At 35.3% G+C, this 23,858-nt stretch overlaps 2 protein-coding genes across 4 annotated transcripts in view; both read left to right on the top strand.

Annotated features, from left to right (window-relative positions):
* Positions 1–23,426, top strand: part of CADM2 (cell adhesion molecule 2) — a 1,012,057-nt gene extending 988,631 nt beyond the window's left edge. For all 3 annotated transcript variants that reach the window (XM_081798557.1, XM_081798566.1, XM_031041510.2), the window contains 2 exons: positions 20,375–20,500; positions 21,292–23,426. In XM_081798557.1, the coding sequence (XP_081654683.1) occupies positions 20,375–20,500; positions 21,292–21,410 (245 nt within the window). In that variant the 3' untranslated portion in view covers positions 21,411–23,426. The remainder of the gene's footprint in view (positions 1–20,374; positions 20,501–21,291) is intronic.
* On the top strand, positions 14,221–16,589 carry LOC102745703 (pyruvate kinase PKM). The gene is made up of 2 exons (XM_081798607.1): positions 14,221–14,643; positions 14,736–16,589. Exons 1-2 carry the CDS (start codon positions 14,236–14,238, stop codon positions 16,083–16,085), a joined length of 1,758 nt encoding a protein of 585 aa, XP_081654733.1. The 5' UTR covers positions 14,221–14,235; the 3' UTR covers positions 16,086–16,589.
* Positions 23,427–23,858: the final 432 nt, after the last annotated feature.

Genomic DNA, 23,858 nt, shown 5'->3' with positions numbered 1-23,858 from the left:
CTTTTATAAAGGTAGGCATTTCAATGGCTCCTTTCCAATTTGCAGGGATTCTGAGTTATTGAAACAGTTGTGAATGCATTCATAAACCAATTCTCAACTACCCTGGAATCACAATATGCTGTCAAATTGAACTACTTTATATTATAATAAGATATAATAATAATACATAATAATTATATTAATATGCTATATAATATTAATATATTCATGTAATTAATACTATTATATATATATATAAAATTCTTTCAGTGTAGTGGACACTGTTAAGTGTTTTACATAGGTAACACTATTAAATTCTTACAGTAACCCTTCACAGTAAATACAATTGTTGTCCTCATTTTACACTTGAGGAGTCTCAGAGACAGAGATGCTTTTATTTGTCCTAAGTCACAGCTTAAAAGTTACAAAGTCATATTCTAACTCAGAAAATGCAAGTCCAGAAGCCACCGTCTCAACCATTATGCTATTCTATCTAGCCTTATTTTCTTGCTCAAGGTTCAACCTAATGCAATGAATACAATTCAGTTCAGTTCAATAAATATGTATTAAAAACCATTATATTAAAATTTTATAAAAAGCCAGTTTTATACCATAACATTCTATGTGTATGTACCTAGTTAACCTAGATTACATTAGTTTTTCTTTTTTTTTCCTTTAGCTTTCCTATATACACCCTGATGGAATACTTCGTTTACATCTCACCTTTTATAAGCATATTTTTTCTAAAATTTGGTAGTATTTTTAATTGCAATAGTTTATTTTTAAAATATGTAATATCTATGCCACACTACATAAATTAAGTATTAAGGAAGATAATTTTCATGTTTTTTTGTTTTGTTTTGTTTTTACTTATCCTCCCTAGACCTTCTGTGTCTATTAAGCAAACTTACCTAGATGATTGGTTCTGAACCACCACAAGAGGTTTGGCCCCCTAGGGAATTATTTTAATTGTCTGGGGACATTTTTCATTGTAACCACCTGGGGGAGTACCGGTATCTATTGGGTAGAGGCCAAAGATGCTGCTAAACATCCTATACTGCACTGAGCAGAACCCCACAAAAAAAATTACCCAGCTCAAAAAGGGTCACTAGTGCCAAGACTGAAAAATCCTGAGTCCTTGGACTATACCCAGAGTCTTTTACCTTCGTATAAATACCAGGAATGAAGTGTGCATTTTTCCTCACAGACAAATGACAGTTGTTTGATTGGCTTTATTTATTTTTACTTTACTCCAAAATAACCACCTCCCCCACCAAAAAAAATTCTCTCAGTATTCCTACAATCAGAAGCCAGTGTGTTGTTTTCTTTTTTCCCTTTAAAGCATAAATATCTTGATGATAACAGTGACTGACACAACATCTGTGAATTTTTTTACCAAGAATTCACTTAGCTCTCAATGCTTTTACTATGCTATTGATGTTGTTTGCTAAAGTAAATATCCAGACTTCATTCATTTATCAAAATTTGGGCATTCTCTAATACAATCAAACATTTATCTGGTATCTTAATTTCCAATCCCTTTAGATGTAATCTTCTGTCATCAAGAACATCAAGTTTCTGGCTTCTATGAAATTAAGTTTGCCTTTTTCAAACAGTTTGAGCACAACTGTCATTTAGTAAAATAAACATGGTTCCATTATTTCTTAATGTCTTCCTTAACAAGTATAAGATTAGACTACATCTTGCAAACTCCCATTGAGCAGCACTTAAGAAGTGAGTAATATTTCTGTCTGCCTAAATCAAGTAATCCCAAATGTAAGTGATTTACAGGAAGGCATCAGGGACTGTTACAATAGGCATATTGCAATATGTCACTGGAAATCAGCATCTCCCCACATGTTTGATCAACAGCCAGATGGAAGCTTTTATCACATTTATTTAATCTGAAATACACATGGTAATTACACTGGACCTTTGATTCAAGGCCTTATTAATGTCTCAAGAGAAGTCAGGAAATGAGTTTGTCAGTTGCAAACTGATGTAGTCCTGACCCTCTGGGTAGAATTTCCATCTATCACTGCCTAGACTAGAGTATTGCTACAAATCACATGGTACCTTAAGGAAGTAAGATAAAGTTAAGAGCTTTGTTAACCTGTGTAAGAGGAGAAAGGGACTCCTGATCAGTCCACAATATTGTTTATTCTTTTGTTCACTCATGTTACTCCAATGAGTAGTGAGTAAAGTGCAGTATAAATTATATGGCTAATGTCTTACAAAAAATAATAAACAGAACACCTACAAGGACACATTGAAGTAAAATACTCTCATATTTCTAGTCCCAAACCTAGGATCCTGGATATCTGCTACACCTAAATTTAGTGTAAGTGGAAGTATATGAGATTTTCTTGGATTAGTGATAGGAAAAGAAAGATATCACAAAGCCCACTTTTTGGAATTTTCCAATTAGAAAAATGCTGGATAGCAAAACTTTATTTAATATTGGATAAATAAATCTGGACTATTCTACTTCAACAGTTTTACACAGTGCTAAAATATGAATGAGCAAAACTGAACCATGTTAGTATGTATAAAAACATTTAAATAATATGGCTGATAAAGTGGATGGAGGTTTCTCTAGAGAATGGAGGTAATAAAAGACTTTAACTGAATGTTACATATCACTTTAATATTTGGAAATTTATATTATGATTATGTCATTTTATTTTCAAAGTCAGAAAAAAGAAATTTAAAAAAGGAAACACACACAACCTTCCTAAAGTGTTCACAAAAATATAGCGTCTTACATATTGTTGATGTTTTTCAAGAGAAAAATGTAATTAAGATTTTGAAATCCATAAAACAAGCTATAAAAGAGAAAAATAATAGGTTTCTATTAATATAAGATGACATAACTAATAAGAAACAGTCAGTTAAATCACATGCATATTCTGAAATGACTTCAAGAATTTTATTGCTTGATTAAAACTCTATTAATAGCTATTACTGTTGTCATAGTAAACTTGCATAGGATTTTTTATTCTAATTAAAATGCTAATTAAAAAACATAAAATCATCTTATCAATAAATTATCTTTTCTTTTTCTAACTTTAGGCCAATATGGTATACACTACAGTTATTTTCTGGTTATTTTACCTCTCAGTTGAGAATGTCTTTAAGTTTGGTGACCTCTGTATTTCTACTGATATCATTATCATTTCGAATTAGGTAGATCTTGAAAAGTATCAATTGTATAAACAAGGATGACATACTGATACTCTTTGCTGGGCACCATGCTAAGAGCTTTTTGTGTCAAATCTTATTTCACTTTCACTGCAATTCTATAAGACAGATGATCAGTAAAGATAGTATTTTACAGAAGTATAAACCAAAACAGAGAGAGTTAAGTAAATTGTCCAGGACCCCTCAATTCATAGTTGGTTGAATCCAATTTGAGAGAAGTCTTTAAGAGAAGACTTAATTGAGACTTTGATTCATTTACTGTCTCACTTTTATTGTCATTTTTTTTTCCATAAAATGTAAGTTTTTAAATTCCTCTTTGGTAAAACCTTGTTTTAAGAATTTTTTTTTTCTGGGCGCCTGGGTGGCTCAGTTGGTTAAGCGACTGCCTTCGGCTCAGGTCATGATCCTGGAGTCGCTGGATCGAGTCCCACATCGGGCTCCCTGCTCGGCAGGGAGTCTGCTTTGCCCTCTGACCCTATCCCCTCTCATGTGTTCTCTCTCATTCTCTCTCTCTTAAATGGATAAAATCTTTAAAAAAAAAAAAAAAAGAATTTTTTTTTTTCTGTTATACTTACGTCAACAGAATATCTTACAGGTAAAAAATTATTTAAAATTCCTTTCATGTGTAAAGTTAAAAAAAAACAGTTATGAGTCAGTGAACAAAATGGAGAAGCAGATATTAACATTTCTGGTGCTGAGCTGTAGCCTTACAATATGACCTTGAGAAAATAAGTTAGTTCTTTGTTATTTTCTTGGTATGTTATCTTGCAAGACAGTTTGAACTCTAGGTGAATGACAGCTAATAGGAAAGAATGCGGAAAAAGTGATTTTATGTGGAAGGTGGGAGAAAGGGAAAAGAAGGGAACTAAACAACACTCCATTTATTATCAAAACAGAAATAAACAATTATGCTAAACTTGGAAGAATGATTAAATGACACTAAGTTTCCAGTCACAATTAGAATATGATTTATTTTAGGTTATACATTTAATGATATCTATGAAGGACATAATCTCTTCCTCTAAATTTTATGTGTAATACTTAAGTAGAAGAAAGATATAAGGCTCTTTCATTAAAATTCCAGGACATTCTTAGGTATTAGGTACCACTTCAAAAAATGTTTTAGAAATCTACATTTATGACCATAAGACAGAGTTTAGAATATAGAGTAAAGGTATTTTAATCTTGCCATTTAAATTTTTTTCAGTATAGTTTAAATGACCTTAGTGAATGTATCTCAGAGCTTTCAGTTAGGTCTTTTCATTTGTATGCTTGGGCTACAAAGTGCTGTGTATATAATAGTTGTTAAAATGAATAATTATATTTTATGCATAACAGGAATTTAGGTCCAGTGCTTTTTAACAATGATGTAGGACAAAATTTTACATATAATTGTACTTCATATTAACTTGTAAGGGCAGAATTATTTTATGGGCATATCTGCCACTCGTTAGTATTTAAGTCAATTTCCTCTGAAGAGTTTGTTACAGGCTTAGTTGTGCTTTGCATACTTATTTCTTAAATTTAAAAAAAATGCAGTCCATTATTTCATGAAATATGCAAATTTCATGTGTGCTTAAATTGAAAGCATTGTCATAGGTTAAGCATGGTATGTTTCATGCAAACTTTTCATTTATTTTGGGAAGAACGGAGTTTATTTTATACTCACAAATATGCACACAACTTCTTCTGTCATATCCAGTGTCTAGATCTGAGAGCTATCTGATCATTTAATTATTAACCATGGTGAAGATATAGCAGCTCTTGATAGATATTAAATATATAAATTATGTACAATCAAGCCAGATATCCAAGGGTTAACTACCTTGGAGTTTAACACTGATGCTTTCCTCTGAATTCATGTTAGAAGAAATCACTAAATTTGATACAGCCTTCTTCCAAGGTTCTTTCTGTAGTTGGGTAGATAAATGTACTCAATGGATCCAAGAATAAGAAGTGACACTCTGAATTGCTTTCCATAATATAATATTTGAGCTATCCTAGTGCATTTTTTATTATAACTTATCAATTAAATTAAGAGACTGATTTTTTTCTTGTAAATCTATAATTTGAACTCCAAACATATTTTTCTACATTACCTTTTGGGTTTGAATAAATCTATTGGTGAATTTGCTAAATCTAGTCACTGTTTACCAGATTTGGCCATTTTGGAAAATAAGTTCAGGGTTATGGGGTAAAGAGGAAACCCAGTGATGTTTGGTCTTTGACTCTTATCTTCCAATCTTCTCCTGAAATGGTGTCAGAAGAGAACAACAACCAAAAAAAAAAAAAAAAAAAAAAGAAGAAGAAGTAGTAGGAGAAGGAGAAGAAGGGAACACAACACAGAAAAAGCAAAGAATCTCAGGAATGAAATCCCTTCCAAAACTTGAGAAAGTTGTTCACATGCTCATTTCTGTTTGGACATTCGTTGCATTTTAATGTACATTAGTCATGATATATCCTTTCCATGGCACTTTTCCTCAATGAAAATGCTTTCATACCAGTCTAATTCAGCTTGTGTTAGGTTCCATTTTCAGTTTGGAGTTTAGTACCTAAGTTAAATGATAAAAACATTTATTAAATATTTACTATAAAATCTACTAAATTTGGCATGAAAAGAGTAACTATGTTGTAAGATTGGCTTATGGATAAAATTAGTTAACCATTGAATAAATTTAATAAAATAAGAAAAAATGCTTTTAATAAATATTAACCATTATCATTATTATCTTTTATGGACAAGGGTTGTACTAAGATCTTTATATATATTACTTCATCTGATTCACACAAAAGTTCTATGTGGCTCTTAACCACTATTATCCTGTGTTATATATGTGGATACTGAGGCAGAGAGAGGTTAAGTAACATACTGGTCCAACAGCTATTGTATAAAGGACCAGGAAGGGCAAGATAGGAGAGATTTACTTTCTATGTAAACATAATTTAGTATATGAAAAAATAATGGGGGTAAGATTCCAGTAAACTTAAGATTTGAAATTTAAAACATGCACAAGCTTTTCCCATTGGTATGTGATGGTCTTTTCTAGATGATGTATAAAGAGGATGTGTACATTATATTCTTCTGAATATATTCTTTTTTTTTTTAAAGATTTTATTTATTTGTTTGAGAGAGAGAGAATGAGAGAGAGCACATGAGAGGGGGGAGGGTCAGAGGGAGAAGCAGACTCCCCACCAAGCAGGGAGCCTGATGCGGGACTCGATCCAGGGACTCCAGGATCATGACCTGAGCCAAAGGCAGTCGCCCAACCAACTGAGCCACCCAGGCGCCCCTGAATATATTCTTTATTGTAACTGGAGAACTGGTTCAATGACCATTTATAGTAGTTTTAAAAACATATGAACAGGGCGCCTGGGTGGCTCAGTTGGTTAAGCGACTGCCTTCGGCTCAGGTCGTGATCCTGGAGTCCCGGGATCGAGTCCCGCATCGGGCTCCCTGCACAGCGGGGAGTCTGCTTCTCCCTCTGCCCCTCCCCCCTCTCATGTACTCGTTCTCTCTCATTCTCTCTCTCTCAAATAAATAAATAAAAAATCTTAAAAAAAAAAAAAAAAAAAACATATGAACATAGTCAATATGACTATTGTAATTATTACCAGAGCAATCAATTCAAAAATATTAATAGATACAAGGCTATTTGTTTGACTGAATTGACCAGTAATATAGTACACACATCAGAGCTGACTGGTTTATGAAGGGCAATTATTTCAGTCACAGTGGTATTGTGTTTCTAATGTATTGGCCCATAAAAAAAATGGACATGTTCCTACAGGTAATCCTTCCCCATCAGTTTAAATATTTCTTCTTCCATTGCAATCATTTCTGCTATGAACAGACATAAACAATTCCTCCAGACTAAACGTTTTAGAATAATGTTGAGTGTTATAAATATTCTCATTGTCAAACAATTATTATTTATATTTTCTGAGTGTTTTAAAATTAAATCTGCCCTATTATGGTTTTATATGATAGAATACTTCATTTAATTATTATTAGGCCATTTCTTTTTAATTTAGTTTAAGAAGAAATATCCTTACATCTAGATTTGACTTTTCTGCAGAAAACATTACATACAATTTCTTTAACTTCCAGTCTGCTTAAAAATACTTTAATTCATTCTTTTAGATTTGCACAGAGTACATTGCCAACATAAACATATGGCAATGTCATATACTAGTCATTTGTCTTCCTTCTTAATGGTTGTTCCCATTTATTTATTTTATGTGTGTAGGCTGAGACCAGTGATGTGCAAAGAGTTAGGTATTGTTGAAACTGAAGGCGGAACAGTTCCTAGTGAGAAAGACATGAGGCAACAGAATAAAAAACAGCAACTTCTACAGATCACATAAATGCAAGAGAAATTGCACACTGAAGAAGGAATTTGAGCATATTTTGCCTGAAAAAATTGTAAAACTACAAAATACAGGTTTATAGTCTCTAACCTTGTAAAGCTCATTATTTTATATTATATATATTGACCACGTTAGATGTGACTTATTATGTTCAGGCTCCATATAAACTGATTTCAACAATAACTCTTTGAGGAAGGCAGAGTGGGTATGCATCCTTATTTATAGATGTAGAACAATGAAACTCTAAGAAAGTCAGACTGAAAGTGATACTTGGGTCTTATGGTTCTGAGTGATACTATTTCAGATCTTTGATCTTAAAGACAGACCACTATTTAAAGGAGGAAAATTACACTCCATGTCTTCTGCCTAATGGATAATTTAGCTAACTTTTCCAAGCAGTAAATAATCCCATGGCTACCCAATAACTTATTTTGTTCTCCCTTTGATCTCAGATAACCTTAAAGAACATTCCTCTCTTTCACCTTCCTCCTGTTATCACACAGGTAATCACCTTCTGGCAAGTTCTTTCCCCATATGGATGTCAGTGATAAATGAGGTGAAGCATTTGTGAAGGGCCCTTGCTCCTAATAGTTACACTACTCTGCTGGATAAGAGTCCTCTCTGGATTGTTCAAATTCTTCAGAGCTGAAAAGTTTCCTCATTTGAAGTAGTCAAGGAAATACTATCCTGAGAGCAGAAGATCAGTGAAATGAAGAGATTTGTGCTCTAACCTACTTTATCCAAAAATGAGAATTCCTTTTTTGGGAGAAATTTTCCACTTAAATTTTAGTTTTCAAGGACAAATAGAGAATCTTATTCAAGTGCATATGTTGTTTAGTGCCAGCACATTGTTAACTATCTATAATACCTGTTAATGAAATCAATTGTTATATAATTAGGAAAACTGTAACTCATAAAAAATGATAAAAGGTCTTGAGTGGAGATAATTCTCGCAGTAGAGAATTTATAGTGCATTGCATTAAATTTGTGTAGGAGGCAACACTTCACTTTTGTATCACTGATAATCACACTTCACTTGCTAAAACAGTTTATAAATTGACGATCCCTCTAAGCATAATAACCTTGAAACACTAAATTCAAAAACAAAACAAAACAAAACAAAATAGTAGTTTTATAATTATTGTCCTAATCTTTCTGAATAGGAAGCCATAGATGCTATTATGCCTAGAAATGTGTGGCAGCATGTATATTTATGAGCTTGATAGGGAACACAATTTATGGTGCAGTAAATACATTTTTGAGAAGAAAGGCTAAGTGTTGTGCTTGCCGGGAATTTTCCTCTTAATGAAAACCTGTTGTACGATGTAGCCTTAATTTAGAACCCATAGATTTACAGTCCCTATACACACTGTTCATAGTTAAAATTATGTGTAAATCACTGTACACACACAAAGAACAATATATTTTCATTTTTTTTATCCTTTAGAGATTGTTCTTAAGTATTTTTGTCAGAACAATAATTATACATAAAATTAGACGGTAATAGATGATCCTTGAGTGAATGTACTGATATATTTTCCCCTAGGGACTTTGCTAATGTCATATACTGCCAAGGGGTCTATATTTTTTATCAGTAAATTAAGTGTAACTATTTCTAATGTTTTGCAATAGTGACTCTCTTTCTGAAGCATTACTCCATTTAGAGAAAGTAAAATAGACTTTTTTTTTTTAAAGATTTTATTTATTTTTTTGACAGAGACAGAGACAGCGAGAGCAGGAACACAAGCAGGGGGAGTGGGAGAGGGAGAAGCAGACTCCCTGCCGAGCAGGGAGCCCGATGCGGGACTCGATCCCAGGACCCTGGGATCATGACCTGAACCGAAGGCAGTCGTTAACCAACTGAGCCACCCAGGCGCCCATAAAATAGACTCTTAATACATAGTAAGAATTCAAATTTAATGTTAGAACCAAATTATTCAAAGCATTAAGTACAAATCTGGATGAGCCATTTTTACTTAGCACTAATTTCTAAAATATTTAAATAGGGACAGCATTATTATTTTTTAACAAATAATTTAATACTGTGAAGGAGTGCTGTGCTGTACTCAGCACAGCAAATGGTATCTAAAGATCCAGCTTCTGTCTGGAATTTGGTGTAAGAATTTAATATTATCCATTCATTCACTCAATCTGCTGGGTTCTAAGAACTGTGTTAAAGTGCTATTTCAGCCATATTACAAATATAAGATGTAACTTTCATCTTCAAGTAAACTTCCATCCTTTGGGGGAACATAAAATTAAGCAAGTGAATTAATTCAAGAGAAAAACAATTTCTGAATGAAACAATTCAGGGCTAATTGACATGGGGAGACCAATCAATGTTGTTTGGACTTTAATTAGGCAGAGGGAAAGAACATTTTAAGGGTTGAAGAAACAGCACTAACAGGAAGTCAAGTCACTTAGCATGGATGGGCATTGAATTCCTCTTCAGGATAGAAGAAAAGAGAATACAATTGTGTGAAAAAATAAAATGCTAGAAATTACCTCAACAAACTTGTTCTCAAAATAGAAGTCATCTGACACATTCTAAAAACTGACTTTCATAATATTTTTGAGTCTTTCAAAAACTATTCCAAAAACTTGCTTAGATAAGCTGTCCCATGGTTTATCAATCTTTACATTAATAATAACTATGATTTTCTGAGTCAACACTTTGCATGCTTTGAATAAAATGAGCCATTTATAATACAGAACCTGGCATAGATTAAATACTTAATAAATTATTCTCTCATTTAATCTTCACCCATCAAACTCCCACTAGTTTCATTTTCTTCAATCTCATGTTATGCAAATTTTCTTCTATTAATATCCCCTGCCCATTTTTCAAATATTTAGACACTTAGGATGGTTCACCATTACCATGTAGAGCAAAAGTCCCTGAATGAGTCTTTTAAAAGTTAAAAAAGGAAAGCTGTATTTTTCTACACAGCAATTTATATTTTCCACTTTCCTCCCCTCCCCCGTATAACTGTTAGATAGTGCTTACATTACATTGTGTCAGATATTCCTCTAAGCTCTTTATGTACAGTAACACATTTAACCTTTGACAACCTTGGAAAATAAGAATTATTCACATTTTAAAGATGAAAAGGTTAAGAAACTTGTTTAAAGTCAAATCAGTAGCAGTAAGTGGTTTAAGATTTGGTATAAACAATTTCTAAATCCAGGATTTTGTGAGCAATTTCTTTCACTTGAAGACTTTAACTGACTTTTCTTCTATTCTACTGTTTTCCTTCTATTTGTGTACACAATGAAACATAGTTTCATTCCAAGATTGATTTCATCTGATGCTCTTGGTGTCAATCGTTACATCTTAACCACTATGATACATCAGTGGGTGAATGGATAGAGGGGTTTGCAGTGTTAACTCATACAACACCTAATACAATGTACAACTCAATTATAGGTAACTAACTAAAAGAAATTGATTGGTGCAGTCTTGGATCTTCTATTTGTCTACCAAAAATCTGGTTGGGAATGAGTATGGATTGTCCAAACTTCTCTAAATCTATTTTCTATGGCCTTAAATTTTTACCAGAGTTAGCTCTGGTATCTTTTCTTATAAGGGCACTAATCTCACCATGAGGGCCTCGCCATCATGAACTGATTTAAACCTAGTTTTCTCCCAAAGGTTCCATCTCCAAGTTCCATTACAGTGAGTAGTAGCACTTCAACATATGGATTTTGTGGAAACACAATTCAGGCAATAGCAGTTTCTTAAAATAAAAATACCCTACTTTCTTAAAGTCTTAAATACCCAAAGTAAGTACATTCCCAACAAAGAGAAAACTCAGTAGAAATGCTAGATATCATTTGACTGTGACTCAGAAACACTTAAGGAAACAACTTGAAAAATCATATATGCTTTCTATTTCTAAAGGTGACAATCCCAGTTTTACACTTACCTTTGAGTTGAATTTCATATTTTTGAACCATTTTATGGTTAAACTGAAGTTTCTCCAGGAGTTTTCAATCACTTAAAAAAATCCTCCAAAATGGGTACAGAATAGTAATATAAGTGTATTTATTGTTGAAGTGGCTCTTATCATGCAGTCTGGTCATATTTGGTCCAAATTTCTACTACTCTGTACTTAATTCATGTAAATCTTGACTTTCCACGACTCTGATGGTTGTTACTAGGGAACTATTTATTGACTTTTCCATAAGAGGCACTTGTTTCTTTCACTAATTCTTGTATTCATTCCAGCTTTATCTTATTCATATTTTTCAATATTGACATTGAATTCAATCCCTAGATTTGCCAAAGATTTCTCTTTACATTAGCCTCAAACCTAACTGACACTTTTCTAATCTACTATCCAATTCACTATTCCATACTTTTTAAATTGATACTGAACTATTGATAATAGTCTGAACCCTGACATTTAAACAGTTTTGTAGATAATATTTATTAGATTTCAGTAAGAAAACATAAAAAACTTCTTATCAATTTCATGAGTATGTGAATAGCATTCTTATTATGCGTACATATCCTTAGAATCTTATCGTTTAAAAAAATTACAATTGTTAATCCAAATATGGCCTTGAAAACATATTTATTTTAATATATAATGAAAATCATTCTCTTAAAAATAGTCATGAAACCTAATTTTAAAATGTTTACATAAAATGATTTTAATTTTACTTCTTTCCTACCATTTTGTTCAAACTGGAAATCATATATGATAACTTATAAAATTATTTATCATAAAATAATTCTAACACTTGGATTAAAAACTATGTAGCACTTATAATTTCTGCATGATGTGATCCTAGAAAGTCAGATGTTCTTTTCTTGGGAGTTTATACTTCTCATTTTAAGGGGAAACATATGACAGACAAGTTACTTGATAGAAACCCCCAGCAATGATTTCAGAGATAGAATTACATAATTTAGGATTCTCCATGTTAAGGTGTTAAATAAAACTATACTTTGAGGTTACTTTCTACTCTTCTAAATATCAGAAATTACTAACCCTAAATATTATTATTTAACATAATTTTCTCTTTGGAGGCCTTTACTAAGTGTCCAGTAACCCTAATTGAAAGATGTTAAGTTCAGAAAGTTTTAATTCTACAATATTCTTTGTGTTTTGTGCATTGTCAACTAAAGAGACTGCTAATATATTGCCAAATCCACTGGGATTTACCCACTCCAGTGTTAATAGACTAACTCCCACAAATCATAGACTAGCACTTGAGAATGAATAATGGTCTTTAAGATATATGATGTATTTATCTGAATAATAATGAAGACTCAGCTATCTGTAAAGGAACTTCTGAAGGCTGTACTTCATTTTTTTTTTCATTGCTATGACAGTAGGAGAGAAATGAGAGAAAGGATATATGAGAGATTCCCACTGGGACTTAGCCATTTAAATTATATATTATTTTTGCATTGTTAGGATGATACTTCTCTGATCCTCAATTTCAGTCACTTGTTTTAGTTGCTAACTGTAGGAATTAAAGACAGAATTTAGTTCTAAGAGTTATGGGGGAAAAATAAAAAGCATAACCAACAGTGTTAGTTTTTTTAAACAAATATATTCACAAATAGATGTGCAAAGTAACATTATCTATATCCATCCTATCTTTGAAATCTTAAAAATCCTGGGACTGTATGTGGACTTATTTTGCTGATGAGCTGAAGGCTAAAAGTTTAAGTGTTTACTTCATAGGTTATAAGAGTATATCTAGAACATTAATGACTAGAGTCAAATAGATATGTGTTTGCATTACTTTCTCTGAAAGTCTTATTAATATACTATAAATGTATCTGAAATCCAGTGAAAATATATGCAATGAAGAACATGATAAATTTAAATTTATTTAAACAAATTCTAAAAGATTGTCTTACTGTACAGAAAAAAGGGGGGGGATGGTCCACATATCTGAGATTCTACTGTGGGAATGAAGAGTATAGGCAAAATGCATGAAGTAAATCAGTGAAATCTCTCACCAATAATGATCTACATCCCAAGACTCCCTCTCCAGTACACCCATTATGTACAAATGTCATATGATACACATTTCATTTCAAAGACAGTTTCTGTAGGTGGATTGATTTGCAGCATTAAAGCTGAGCAGGAATAAATACCAGCATCAGAACAGAGAATCCTTCTTCAAAATATTTCAACATTAATAATAAAGAAAATGCAAGTATGGGCAAAGGGAATAAAAAATTAATTTGTATCCAATGAAAAATATTTTCAATAAGAGAAATGATGGATGTTCAACAAAGAAAAGCATTTTCCCAGATGTTTAAATGGAATTGTTATACTAAATAAACACTACTTAAACTAATAGGAAAACTGAGTAGGTTTCATGGTCATGAAATAAAAATGATAAATATAATCTTGACAAATACTAGACATAATGCTTTAGAAAATAAAGTACAGGGGCACCTGGTGGCTCAGCCGGGTTAATTGTCTAACTCTTGATTTGGGCTCAGGTCATGATCTCAGAGTTGTGAGATGGAGCCCCACATCGGGCTCTTTGCTGGGCATGGAAGCTGCTTAAGATTCTCTCTCTCCCTCTCCCTTTGCCCTCCCAACTCACTCTTAAAAAAGAAAGAAAGAAAGAGAGAGAGAGAGAGAGAAAAGAAAGAAAGAAAGAAAGAAAGAAAGAAAGAAAGAAAGAAAGAAAGAAAGAAAGAAAGCGAGAGAGATGAAGGAAGGAAGGAAGGAAGGAAGGAAGGAAGGAAGGAAGGAAGGAAGAAAGAAAGAAAGAAAGAAAGAAAGAAAGAAAGAAAGAAAGAAAGAAAGAAAGAAAGAAAGAAAAAAAGAACGAAGAAAGAAAGAAGGAAGGAAGGAAAGAAAGAAAAGAAAGAAAGAGACAGCAGCTCCGCGTCACGAGCGTCGAGACCGCTCTGCGGCGGCAGTGCAGCTCGAGCGGGACCGCGCTGGAGGACCTCAGCAGCCACGTCAAAGCCCCATAGCGATGTCGGCACTGCCTTCATCCAGACCCAGCAGCTGCACGCAGCCATGGCCGACACGTTCCTGGAACACATGTGCCCTCTGGACATCAACTCGCCACCCATCACGGCCCGGAACACTGGCATCATCTGTACCATCGGCCCAGCTTCCCGATCTGTGGAGATGCTGAAGGAGATGATTAAGTCTGGAATGAATGTGGCTCGTATGAACTTCTCTCATGCAACCCACGAGTACCATGCAGACACCATCAAGAACGTGCACACAGCCACGGAAAGCTTTGCTTCCGACCCCATTCTCTACCGGCCGGTTGCCATAGCCCTGGACACCAAAGGACCCGAGATCCGAACTGGGCTCATCAAGGGCAGCGGCACTGCGGAGATAGAGCTGAAGAAAGGGGCCACGCTCAAGATCACTCTGGACAATGCCTACATGGACAAATGTGATGAGAATATCCTGTGGCTGGACTACAAGAACATCTGCAAGGTGGTGGAAGTGGGCAGCAAGATCTACGTGGATGATGGGCTTATTTCTCTGCAGGTGAAGCAGAAAGGTGCTGACTTCCTGGTGACGCAGGTGGAGAACGGTGGCTCCTTGGGGAGCAAGAAGGGTGTGAACCTCCCCCGGGCTGCTGTGGACTTGCCTGCTGTGTCGGAAAAGGACATCCAGGATCTGAAATTTGGGGTAGAACAGGATGTAGATATGGTGTTTGCATCTTTCATCCGCAAGGCCTCAGATGTCCATGAAGTCAGGAAGGTCCTGGGAGAGAAAGGGAAGAACATCAAGATAATCAGCAAAATTGAGAATCATGAGGGAGTTCAGAGGTTTGATGAGATCCTGGAAGCCAGTGATGGCATCATGGTGGCTCGTGGTGATCTAGGCATTGAGATTCCCGCAGAGAAGGTCTTCCTTGCTCAGAAGATGATGATTGGGCGGTGCAACCGAGCCGGGAAGCCTGTCATCTGTGCGACGCAGATGCTGGAGAGCATGATCAAGAAGCCCCGTCCCACTCGGGCTGAGGGCAGCGATGTGGCCAATGCGGTCTTGGATGGAGCCGACTGCATCATGCTGTCTGGAGAGACAGCCAAAGGGGACTACCCGCTCGAGGCGGTTCGTATGCAGCACCTGATTGCCCGTGAGGCAGAGGCCGCCATCTACCACTTGCAATTATTTGAGGAACTCCGCTGCCTGGCGCCCATTACCAACGACCCCACAGAAGCCGCCGCCGTGGGTGCCGTGGAGGCCACCTTCAAGTGCTGCAGTGGGGCCATAATCGTCCTCACCAAGTCTGGCAGGTCTGCTCACCAGGTGTCTAGATACCGCCCCCGCGCCCCCATCATTGCTGTGACCCGGAATCACCAGACTGCTCGCCAGGCCCACCTGTACCGCGGCATCTTTCCTGTGGTGTGTAAGGACCCAGTGGAGGAGGCCTGGGCTGAGGACGTGGACCTCCGGGTGAACTTGGCCATGAATGTTGGCAAGGCCCAAGGGTTCTTCAAGAAGGGCGATGTGGTCATTGTGCTGACTGGGTGGCGCCCTGGCTCCGGCTTCACCAACACCATGCGTGTCGTGCCTGTGCCGTGATGGGCCCCAGAGCCCCTCCTCCAGCCCCTGTCCCGTCCCCGTTCCCCAACCCATCCATTAGGCCAGCATTGCTTGTAGTGCTCACTTGGGGGCTGTCACGTGGCACTGGTGGGCTGGGATCCAGGGAAGATTAATGCCTCTGTAAAACATGACTGTTTTTTAGGACCCTGTTCGGGTGAGGTGACCCAGAGCTGGGTTGCACATCATGTGACCTCACCCAAGCAAGGGACGAAGAAAGGCTGCAGGACTGGAAGCCCCAGAGCTTAATGTGGAGGGCAACAGCTCCTGCTTATTCTCCTTTGCGTACTCCATTCGGTACCTATGGAAAACGGGTACCAGAGAACTCCCAACCCTGACCTGCGGTCAAGAGACCGCCAGCAAGAGTAGCAGCATAGGGCACTGGTTCCACCTTAAGGAGACTGGCTCAGGCCCTCACTTGCTTCTCCACCGCCCTCAGTCTCCCCCACTCCCACCTTGTGTGCGTTGTGCACTTCTGTTCCTACACTCAGCTGTCGCTGCAGGCAAACACTCCACCCTCCGCCCTCCACCCCCTACTTTCCCCACTGCTGCAGCCGCCCCCAGGCCTGTTGCTATAGAGCCTACCTGTGTGTCAATAAACAGCTGAAGCACCAAAAAAAAAAGAAAAAAAAAAAGAAAAGAAAGAAAGAAAGAGAAAAAGAAAGAAAGAAAGAAAGAAAAAAAAGAAAGAAAGAAAGGAACATAAAGTTCTGTTTTACTTTAGCCTCAAACCATAGACCAAGATACATTTTAGATGGATTAAAATATGACAATAAAAATGTTAGACAACAGCATAAATCTATATGTGTATAATCTCATCATGGGCAAAGCATTTCAAATCATGATCCGCAAATCAGACATCATAATACAAAAGTTTGATAGATTTGGTTACATAAAATTATAATACTTATCCATCACTGAAAAGACAATAAATGTAGAATAAATAAAAATGAGTTGCTAAAAATATTCATCTTTCTATGGAGAGAGCTGTTGAAACAGAAAATTTGAATAGAAAAATGGTCAAACCAGGGGCACCTGGGTGGCTCAGTCGTTAAGCATCTGCCTTCCACTCAGGTCATGGTCCCAGTGTCCTGGGATGGAGCGCCATACTGGGCTCTCTGCTCTGTGGGAAGCCTACCTCTCCCTCTCCCACTCCCCCTGCTTGTGTTCCCTCTCTCGCTGTGTCTCTCTCTGTCAAATAAATAAATAAAATCTTAAAAAAAAAAGCATTAAACTGAATAAGCAGCCATTTCAAATTAATAAATTCATATAGGCAAAAGTAGTTAGATATATTTATGGTAACATGTAAATACTAAATATTTAACACATCAATATTTGGCAAATTTTTAAAATTTTAATATCTGATGTTAGTACTGGGGGGGAATCCTTCAGATGTAGGTGGTACAGGATGAATTCATACAGTCTTTCTATAACATAACTTGGCAATATTTATCAAAAGTCTTTAAATAATGTTTATACGAGTTGGTCCAGCAATAGCATTTCAGAATTTACCTTCAGGAAATGAGATAGGTACAGAGATGTATGAATAGGAGTGATTTCTCAGTTCCCCAAAAGAGTGCTCAGTTCTGAGAGATATTTAGCAAACAAAATAGAAATGATTTATGACTATCTGCATTTGGGGACTTGAGCAAGAATTGGGATTTGAAACTGATTCTGAAGTATCTAAGCAAGGAATAAGAATGGGGAATTCTGAGACATGACAGGTTTATTTTTTGATGCTTTTTCTTCCTGTTTTTCTTTTTTTTTAATTTTTAGATTTACAGCCAATGCCAGAAATTAAGGAAAATACAAGAAATATATAATAGAAAGGTACATTAACAAAAGCTGCCATGACAGATTAACTTTTTAATACTCAGTGTTTTTAAAATAAACTTTTGTTTGTTTGTTTGTTTTTACACTTGAATAGTTCAATGCATGTATGCTTAGTTGGGCAATTTCCTTCCAGGTGGAGACTGAATGATCTATTGCCTTACTTACTCTTATAGCTTCTCTTGTTTTCAATTTGTATCTCCTGAGATCACCCTGGAGAGTTACATGTGGGATGTTTTTATTGGCTGGACCTTCATTCAGTTGTCCAGAGCCCAGATCACATTGTTACACTCAACTGAATTGAAGCTGGAAAATGATTAGTTCTGTGTACTGAAAGAAAAGAAAGCAAGTTTGCTATTAGCTAGAAGTATCTTCCCCAGTACACCCTTCTGATCACCAAATATTTTTCACCTATTTTCCTTACACAAACAACTGTCATACCTGTCCAAAGAGACAACCTAACGTCCCATCAAGCCAATATATCCAACTCAAAGACTAGGATCTTTAAATATCCACAATCCTCTTCATCATATCTGGATACATTAGTCCAGGGACAAATAAACCTGAAGACAAATTAGTAATTCTCCCCTCTACACATATACAAAATGCAGTCCTAGAAGACAGCCATGAGGAAGTGCTTCTTACTATAATTGTTCCCATTTGGAAATAAAGATTGGGAAACACTGAGTAGTCATTATCCATAGCAATTATGAAAACATGCCAGGCTAGTATTAAATGATCCCTCTGCCTTGGCAGCAGTTGTAATTCCTTGAAGAAATGGAATTCTCTTCTGTACACTCTTATGTGCTTCCCCCAATTCTACCCTATGGGAGGTTCAATCTGTCAGTTATATTCCATGGCCACATTTGAAGTGGATGTTTGGGAACATGCTCTTCATGGGAACTACCCAGCTTTTATACTCCACTTCTTGCTTTCACCAGGCTTGGGGATCCTGAGGTTGTTTGGTTTTAAGTAGACTTTTTTTCCTATCTAAACATATGCTACTTTCTCCACAATAGTTTCATTAAAAACACATTAAACTCCTAATATGTCATATTCATGTGCCTATTATCATACTTCAAGATCTTTTGAAGGCATAATTGTCATGCCTAATTTATTTCTTTACTTTCTCTATCCTCTAAATCCCTCCTTTAGAATATAAGTAGTTACCATGAGGATATCGGCAACATGGGCTTGGGAGGGTAGGCAGTATACTCAATCTGATCGTTGCAGTAGGGCTGAGCCTTAGTGGGTTTTATTGCTCAAAGGTTCACTCAGTTTTGTCCCTTATTGTGTGACTTCTATAAGTAGTTGATTTTCTAAAACTTTGCAATTCCCAGTTGTCTAGGCTTTCTTTTGATCTTTTTCTTTCTGCTTGAAAACTAGCTATCCTTTGCTGGGTTCATCTCTTCCCTGTAATTTTACTAAAGGCCAAATGTGAGAGTATATTATTAATCTGTATCTCTCCAGCTACTTTCTCTAAAACTACAAGTCAAATAGGCACTTAATCTTTTACACTGAGTGTTCATTTTCCTCCTTCTGTCAATCACATTTAACCCAATTTGTAACACTGTCCTCTCCTTGAAATATGTTCTTTCCTTTGATCAACTACAATGTACTCTGCAGGATATTTTCCTATCTCACTGTTCTCTCCTTCTCAGTCAGCTCTGCTGGAAGCACTTTCCCTTCCAGGACTTTAGATATGAGAGTTCCTCAGTTCAGTTTTCAGACTTCTTCTCCTCTCTATCTAGACTTACTCCTGTGGGAAGTTCATCAATTGCTTATAGCTTTAAATAAGATTTATATGATAATAAATTCCAAGTTATCATCTCAGTCCCAGCATTTCCCATAATTTTATTTTTTGAATGATATAATTGTGTTCATCACACTAAAAAATACACACATGTGCACATGCACACACAGTCACACATATATTCAGAAGGAGAAGAGGAAGGAAAGGCATAAAACCATGCAAAATTATATATGTTTATTTGAGCACCTGAGTGGCTTAGTTGGTTAAGTGTGGGACTCTTGATTTCAGCTCAGGTCATGATCTCAGGGTCGTGAGATTGAGTCCCGCCTTAGGTTTTATGCTGAGTGGGGAGTCTACTTAAGATTCTCTCTCCTTCTGCCTCTGCCCCTCCCCTGCCCTAAACTGTGCTCTCTCTCCCTCTAAAAAGAAAAAAAAAAGTTTATGTGCATTCGTTTATCTAGTCTTAAAATGTACAGTCAATGACAACTGTGATTGATGTGGCAAATATTATATCCCCAGGTATGTTATTCAAATGAATACTTGTTGACTAGATGGTTGGTTTAATACACATTAATGAAATTTTATTTCAATAGAAATGAACTACTTTTCAAGAACTCATTCTAATGCAGATATATACTCTATGCTTAAATAACACACCATTTCTGTGATATTTTATTCTCTTCTCTAGATCCCAATGCTCTGGCTGGCCAGACTGGCCCTGATCATGCTCTTATAGGAGGAATAGTGGCTGTAGTTGTATTTGTCACACTGTGTTCTATATTTCTGCTTGGTCGATATCTGGCAAGACATAAAGGTAGGTAATATTTAATAAAGTAGTCTCAAGTTTGACAAAAAAATATTCTAAAGACTAGCTTAATCATGAAATATTAAATGAGTGTATGCATATATGTGAAGAGATCTAAATATGAAATTACTTCAGGGAAGTCTTGATTATTTTACTTAATGAAAATTGGTTCGGTTTAGCAAAATGATGTCTAGCCAATGGCCAAAGGTCACAAAGTCAGTCACCGGCTCAGAAAAAAAGCAAGTTTGTAATTTATCTCTAGGTTTGACATTCAACTATGATGTTAAACATTTGGTCAACATTTTTTGTTCATAGGTTTATAGACACACATCTGGCCATATAAGTGAAGAAAATATGTAATTTTTTTGCAATGGGTTGGGTAGCAAACTATTGACATAACCTACTTTTAAGTGGAGTTTTCAAAATGAAAGATGACACGTTTGATGTGATCATTATCAACATCTTAACAAAGGACCCTGATTGCTACAGCTGCACAGAGCACATGGTCTGTTGCCATCATTAAAGAAATCAAACTACTCATTCCCCACTCCAGTTAGGCAGTTGCCTCTAGTTAACCTGGCCACAGATTCACATATAACATATACCTGAAAACTGAAAGATAGTGCACAACAGCACAAGAGTGAATTGTGTGGCTTATGATGTCTCAGAATATGTTCCAACATATCAGAAATCTGGCAAAAGCTCCTGCCTAAATGAATGTAGCTTTAATGCTGGCTATTTAACCAGTCTCACAGAACTAACATATATATATATATTTTTTTTTCTCCCAATACCCACAGGAACGTACTTAACAAATGAAGCTAAAGGGGCTGAGGATGCACCAGATGCTGACACAGCCATTATCAATGCTGAAGGCAGCCAAGTCAATGCTGAAGAGAAAAAGGAGTATTTCATTTAAAATACAGGCCAAGATTATGAGTTTTCCTTACCAGGCTGGCTGCTGGAGAAAACTGGCTATCATCTTTCAGAATTCATTTCTACCATCTTCTGCTACCTTTATTAACTTCCATACCGTACTGCTATCAGTAGCCAGTGTATACCAACAATCAGCTGTTGAAAGCATCATTCTTTAATTACTGTACCATCCATAATGCAGGACATTTCTTACTGCCTAAATTCCACACCATTGCTCTTTTAACATACAGTGCTTGAATATACAGCCTTAACAATGTTAATCATCTCCTTGGATCATGGTATTGAATTGTTTTTATACATTGAAAAAAAAGTATGCAAAGTTTTTTTTGCCCTCATTTTTTCCCTTTAAATCATAAATTTTGTCAATTTACCGCTGGACAGCTTTCACAAGGAACAGGATTAGGTAAAGACCTAATGTGATTAAGTTCTATCAGAAATTAGAGGTTTACAAACAATGTTTTCTACGTGTCTGCCTTCAAAGACATGCTTGGAAATATATGCCCTAGAAAACACAACTGAAAACACTGTAGAATAGATTCTGGAATGTTTGAGATTATAGTGGTGAAGCTGTATCAATTTGCTATTTAAAAATATAGAATTTGATACAGGAGCCATGTGTGTATTGCATTGCAATCATGACATGACATCTTATATAATTATATAGATCCCACCATTAAGTTATTTTAGCTTCATTTACCAATAAATTTTTACAAACATTTTACTGCTTCAGGAATCACAACAATTTCATTCATTTCTCCAATTTGATTCTATAATTTATTTTCTCCATAAAGACTCACCTGCCTAAACAAAATTGAAGTATCCATAGGGCACAATTTTGAGACATTTAGTATCTGTATATAGTGCATATAATAAATCCAATTAAACATTATTTGATACATATTTAACTTTTTTGGCTGTAGGTAATTCAGTCATAAGTAAGCATTTTCTAATGTCCATTATATCCCTTTAGATATTACTTAAACCAATATTATAAGTAGATAACATGTATTAGTATTTTTGTCTGTATGTCCTAGCACTGTTCAACAACAAATTTTTCTAGTTCGTGTTAATTTTTATTTGTTATACAATGGAAGCACAATGTTATAAGGAAAGGTAATTTTAAGCTAACAACCAGTGCACAGCCTCAGGTTTTAAATTACAACCACAGTTGAATAATAACCTAAAAGTAAACTCTTAGTTTGCTAAAAATTTATTACAAATTTTAATTTGGCAGTTCCAGAGCTGCTTACCTATGTTGGTTTGCCAAAAAGAAGTGTTTAAGATATGTTTTCTGTATAAATGAACTAATTCTTTATATTAAATTCCTGTCTATGCATTTTGTGAGGTACAAACTTATGAAACACTGAGTGATGGAGAATTTCTGCCATGCTTTTAACTCCAAGGTGAAAGTCTCTTTCTCTGGATTATTTCTGAAATTTTGGTGTATTTAACCATTAAGAAATGCTGTATTCTTAAATATGACACAGAGTCAATCTAAAGTCATATTATTTCTTCTAGTAAAATACAATATTGCTAGATTAGTTCTCATTAAATTTATTATATGCTAAAAATTAAAAATCCAGTTAGATAAAAATTATTTTCCCATTCACAAGCATTGCACCTTTAAGAAGAAAACAAATATGACAATACGGTAGCTATACTTATGATGTCTGAAAGCATGATGGCCTATGGTTTTAAAAATAATATCTTGGAATTTATTTTTGGGAAATGAGAATGGTTGAATATGACATCATGTATTAATATCAAATGGAAGACAAGGGTGCTGTATCTTAGATTATTTATCAGAAAAGTATAAACTTTTAAAGACAACGTTAGAATTTTTAAATTGTTTTTTTTGATTGTTGAAGCATTTATCTTGTTGATTTCTTACAAAAGAAAAAGGACGATGTCAGTCGAGCAGCACTTTTTCAGAATATACAGAACATAAATAATATGATGTGGTTGAGTGTTAACATAATAAATCATATACAGTATGACATTTTAAGGAAATAAGTCTGCATTGATGTGATTGCATGCTTGTTTTTACAGTTCACTCCATACCATCTGTGGAAAAATGCAATAATATGTTAATATAGTATGGTAGTTTGAGAGAATCAGGTAGGTGCTACTAGACACATTGAAATTAGAATAGGTTTATAAACTGTTCATATCTTTCAATGCATAATCTTTAGAAAGACTCCACAAAATAAAATTCATCCTGTTAGTACAAAATGGAAAGGTTCTTATTACAGAAGTAAGTTGTATAAACTGCATCATCAATTACTATTTAAAGCTTAATTTCAGGATGCACTTACAAAATTGCTACTCTTCATTGATGCTGTATTTACATCCCTCTTCATTTTGTCTATATTCTACTTGGCTCCAACTGCTAAATTGTTGCCTAAATAACTGAATCATTATTTATAGCACT

This window comes from Leptonychotes weddellii, chromosome 1 (genome assembly GCF_054177405.1).
Source record: "Leptonychotes weddellii isolate Sample4059 chromosome 1, ASM5417740v2, whole genome shotgun sequence".
Lineage (NCBI taxonomy): Eukaryota > Metazoa > Chordata > Mammalia > Carnivora > Phocidae > Leptonychotes > Leptonychotes weddellii.
This window is presented reverse-complemented; position numbering and strand designations above follow the sequence as displayed.

Excerpts from the sequence above, each read along its gene's own strand:
- LOC102745703 (XM_081798607.1), top strand. The coding sequence starts at position 14,236 with ATGAAGGAAGGAAGGAAGGAAGGAAGGAAGGAAGGAAGGAAGGAAGGA. Across the intron at positions 14,644-14,735 it reads TGGCATCATCTGTACCATCG|TACCATGCAGACACCATCAA; the intron begins GCCCAGCTTCCC and ends GCAACCCACGAG.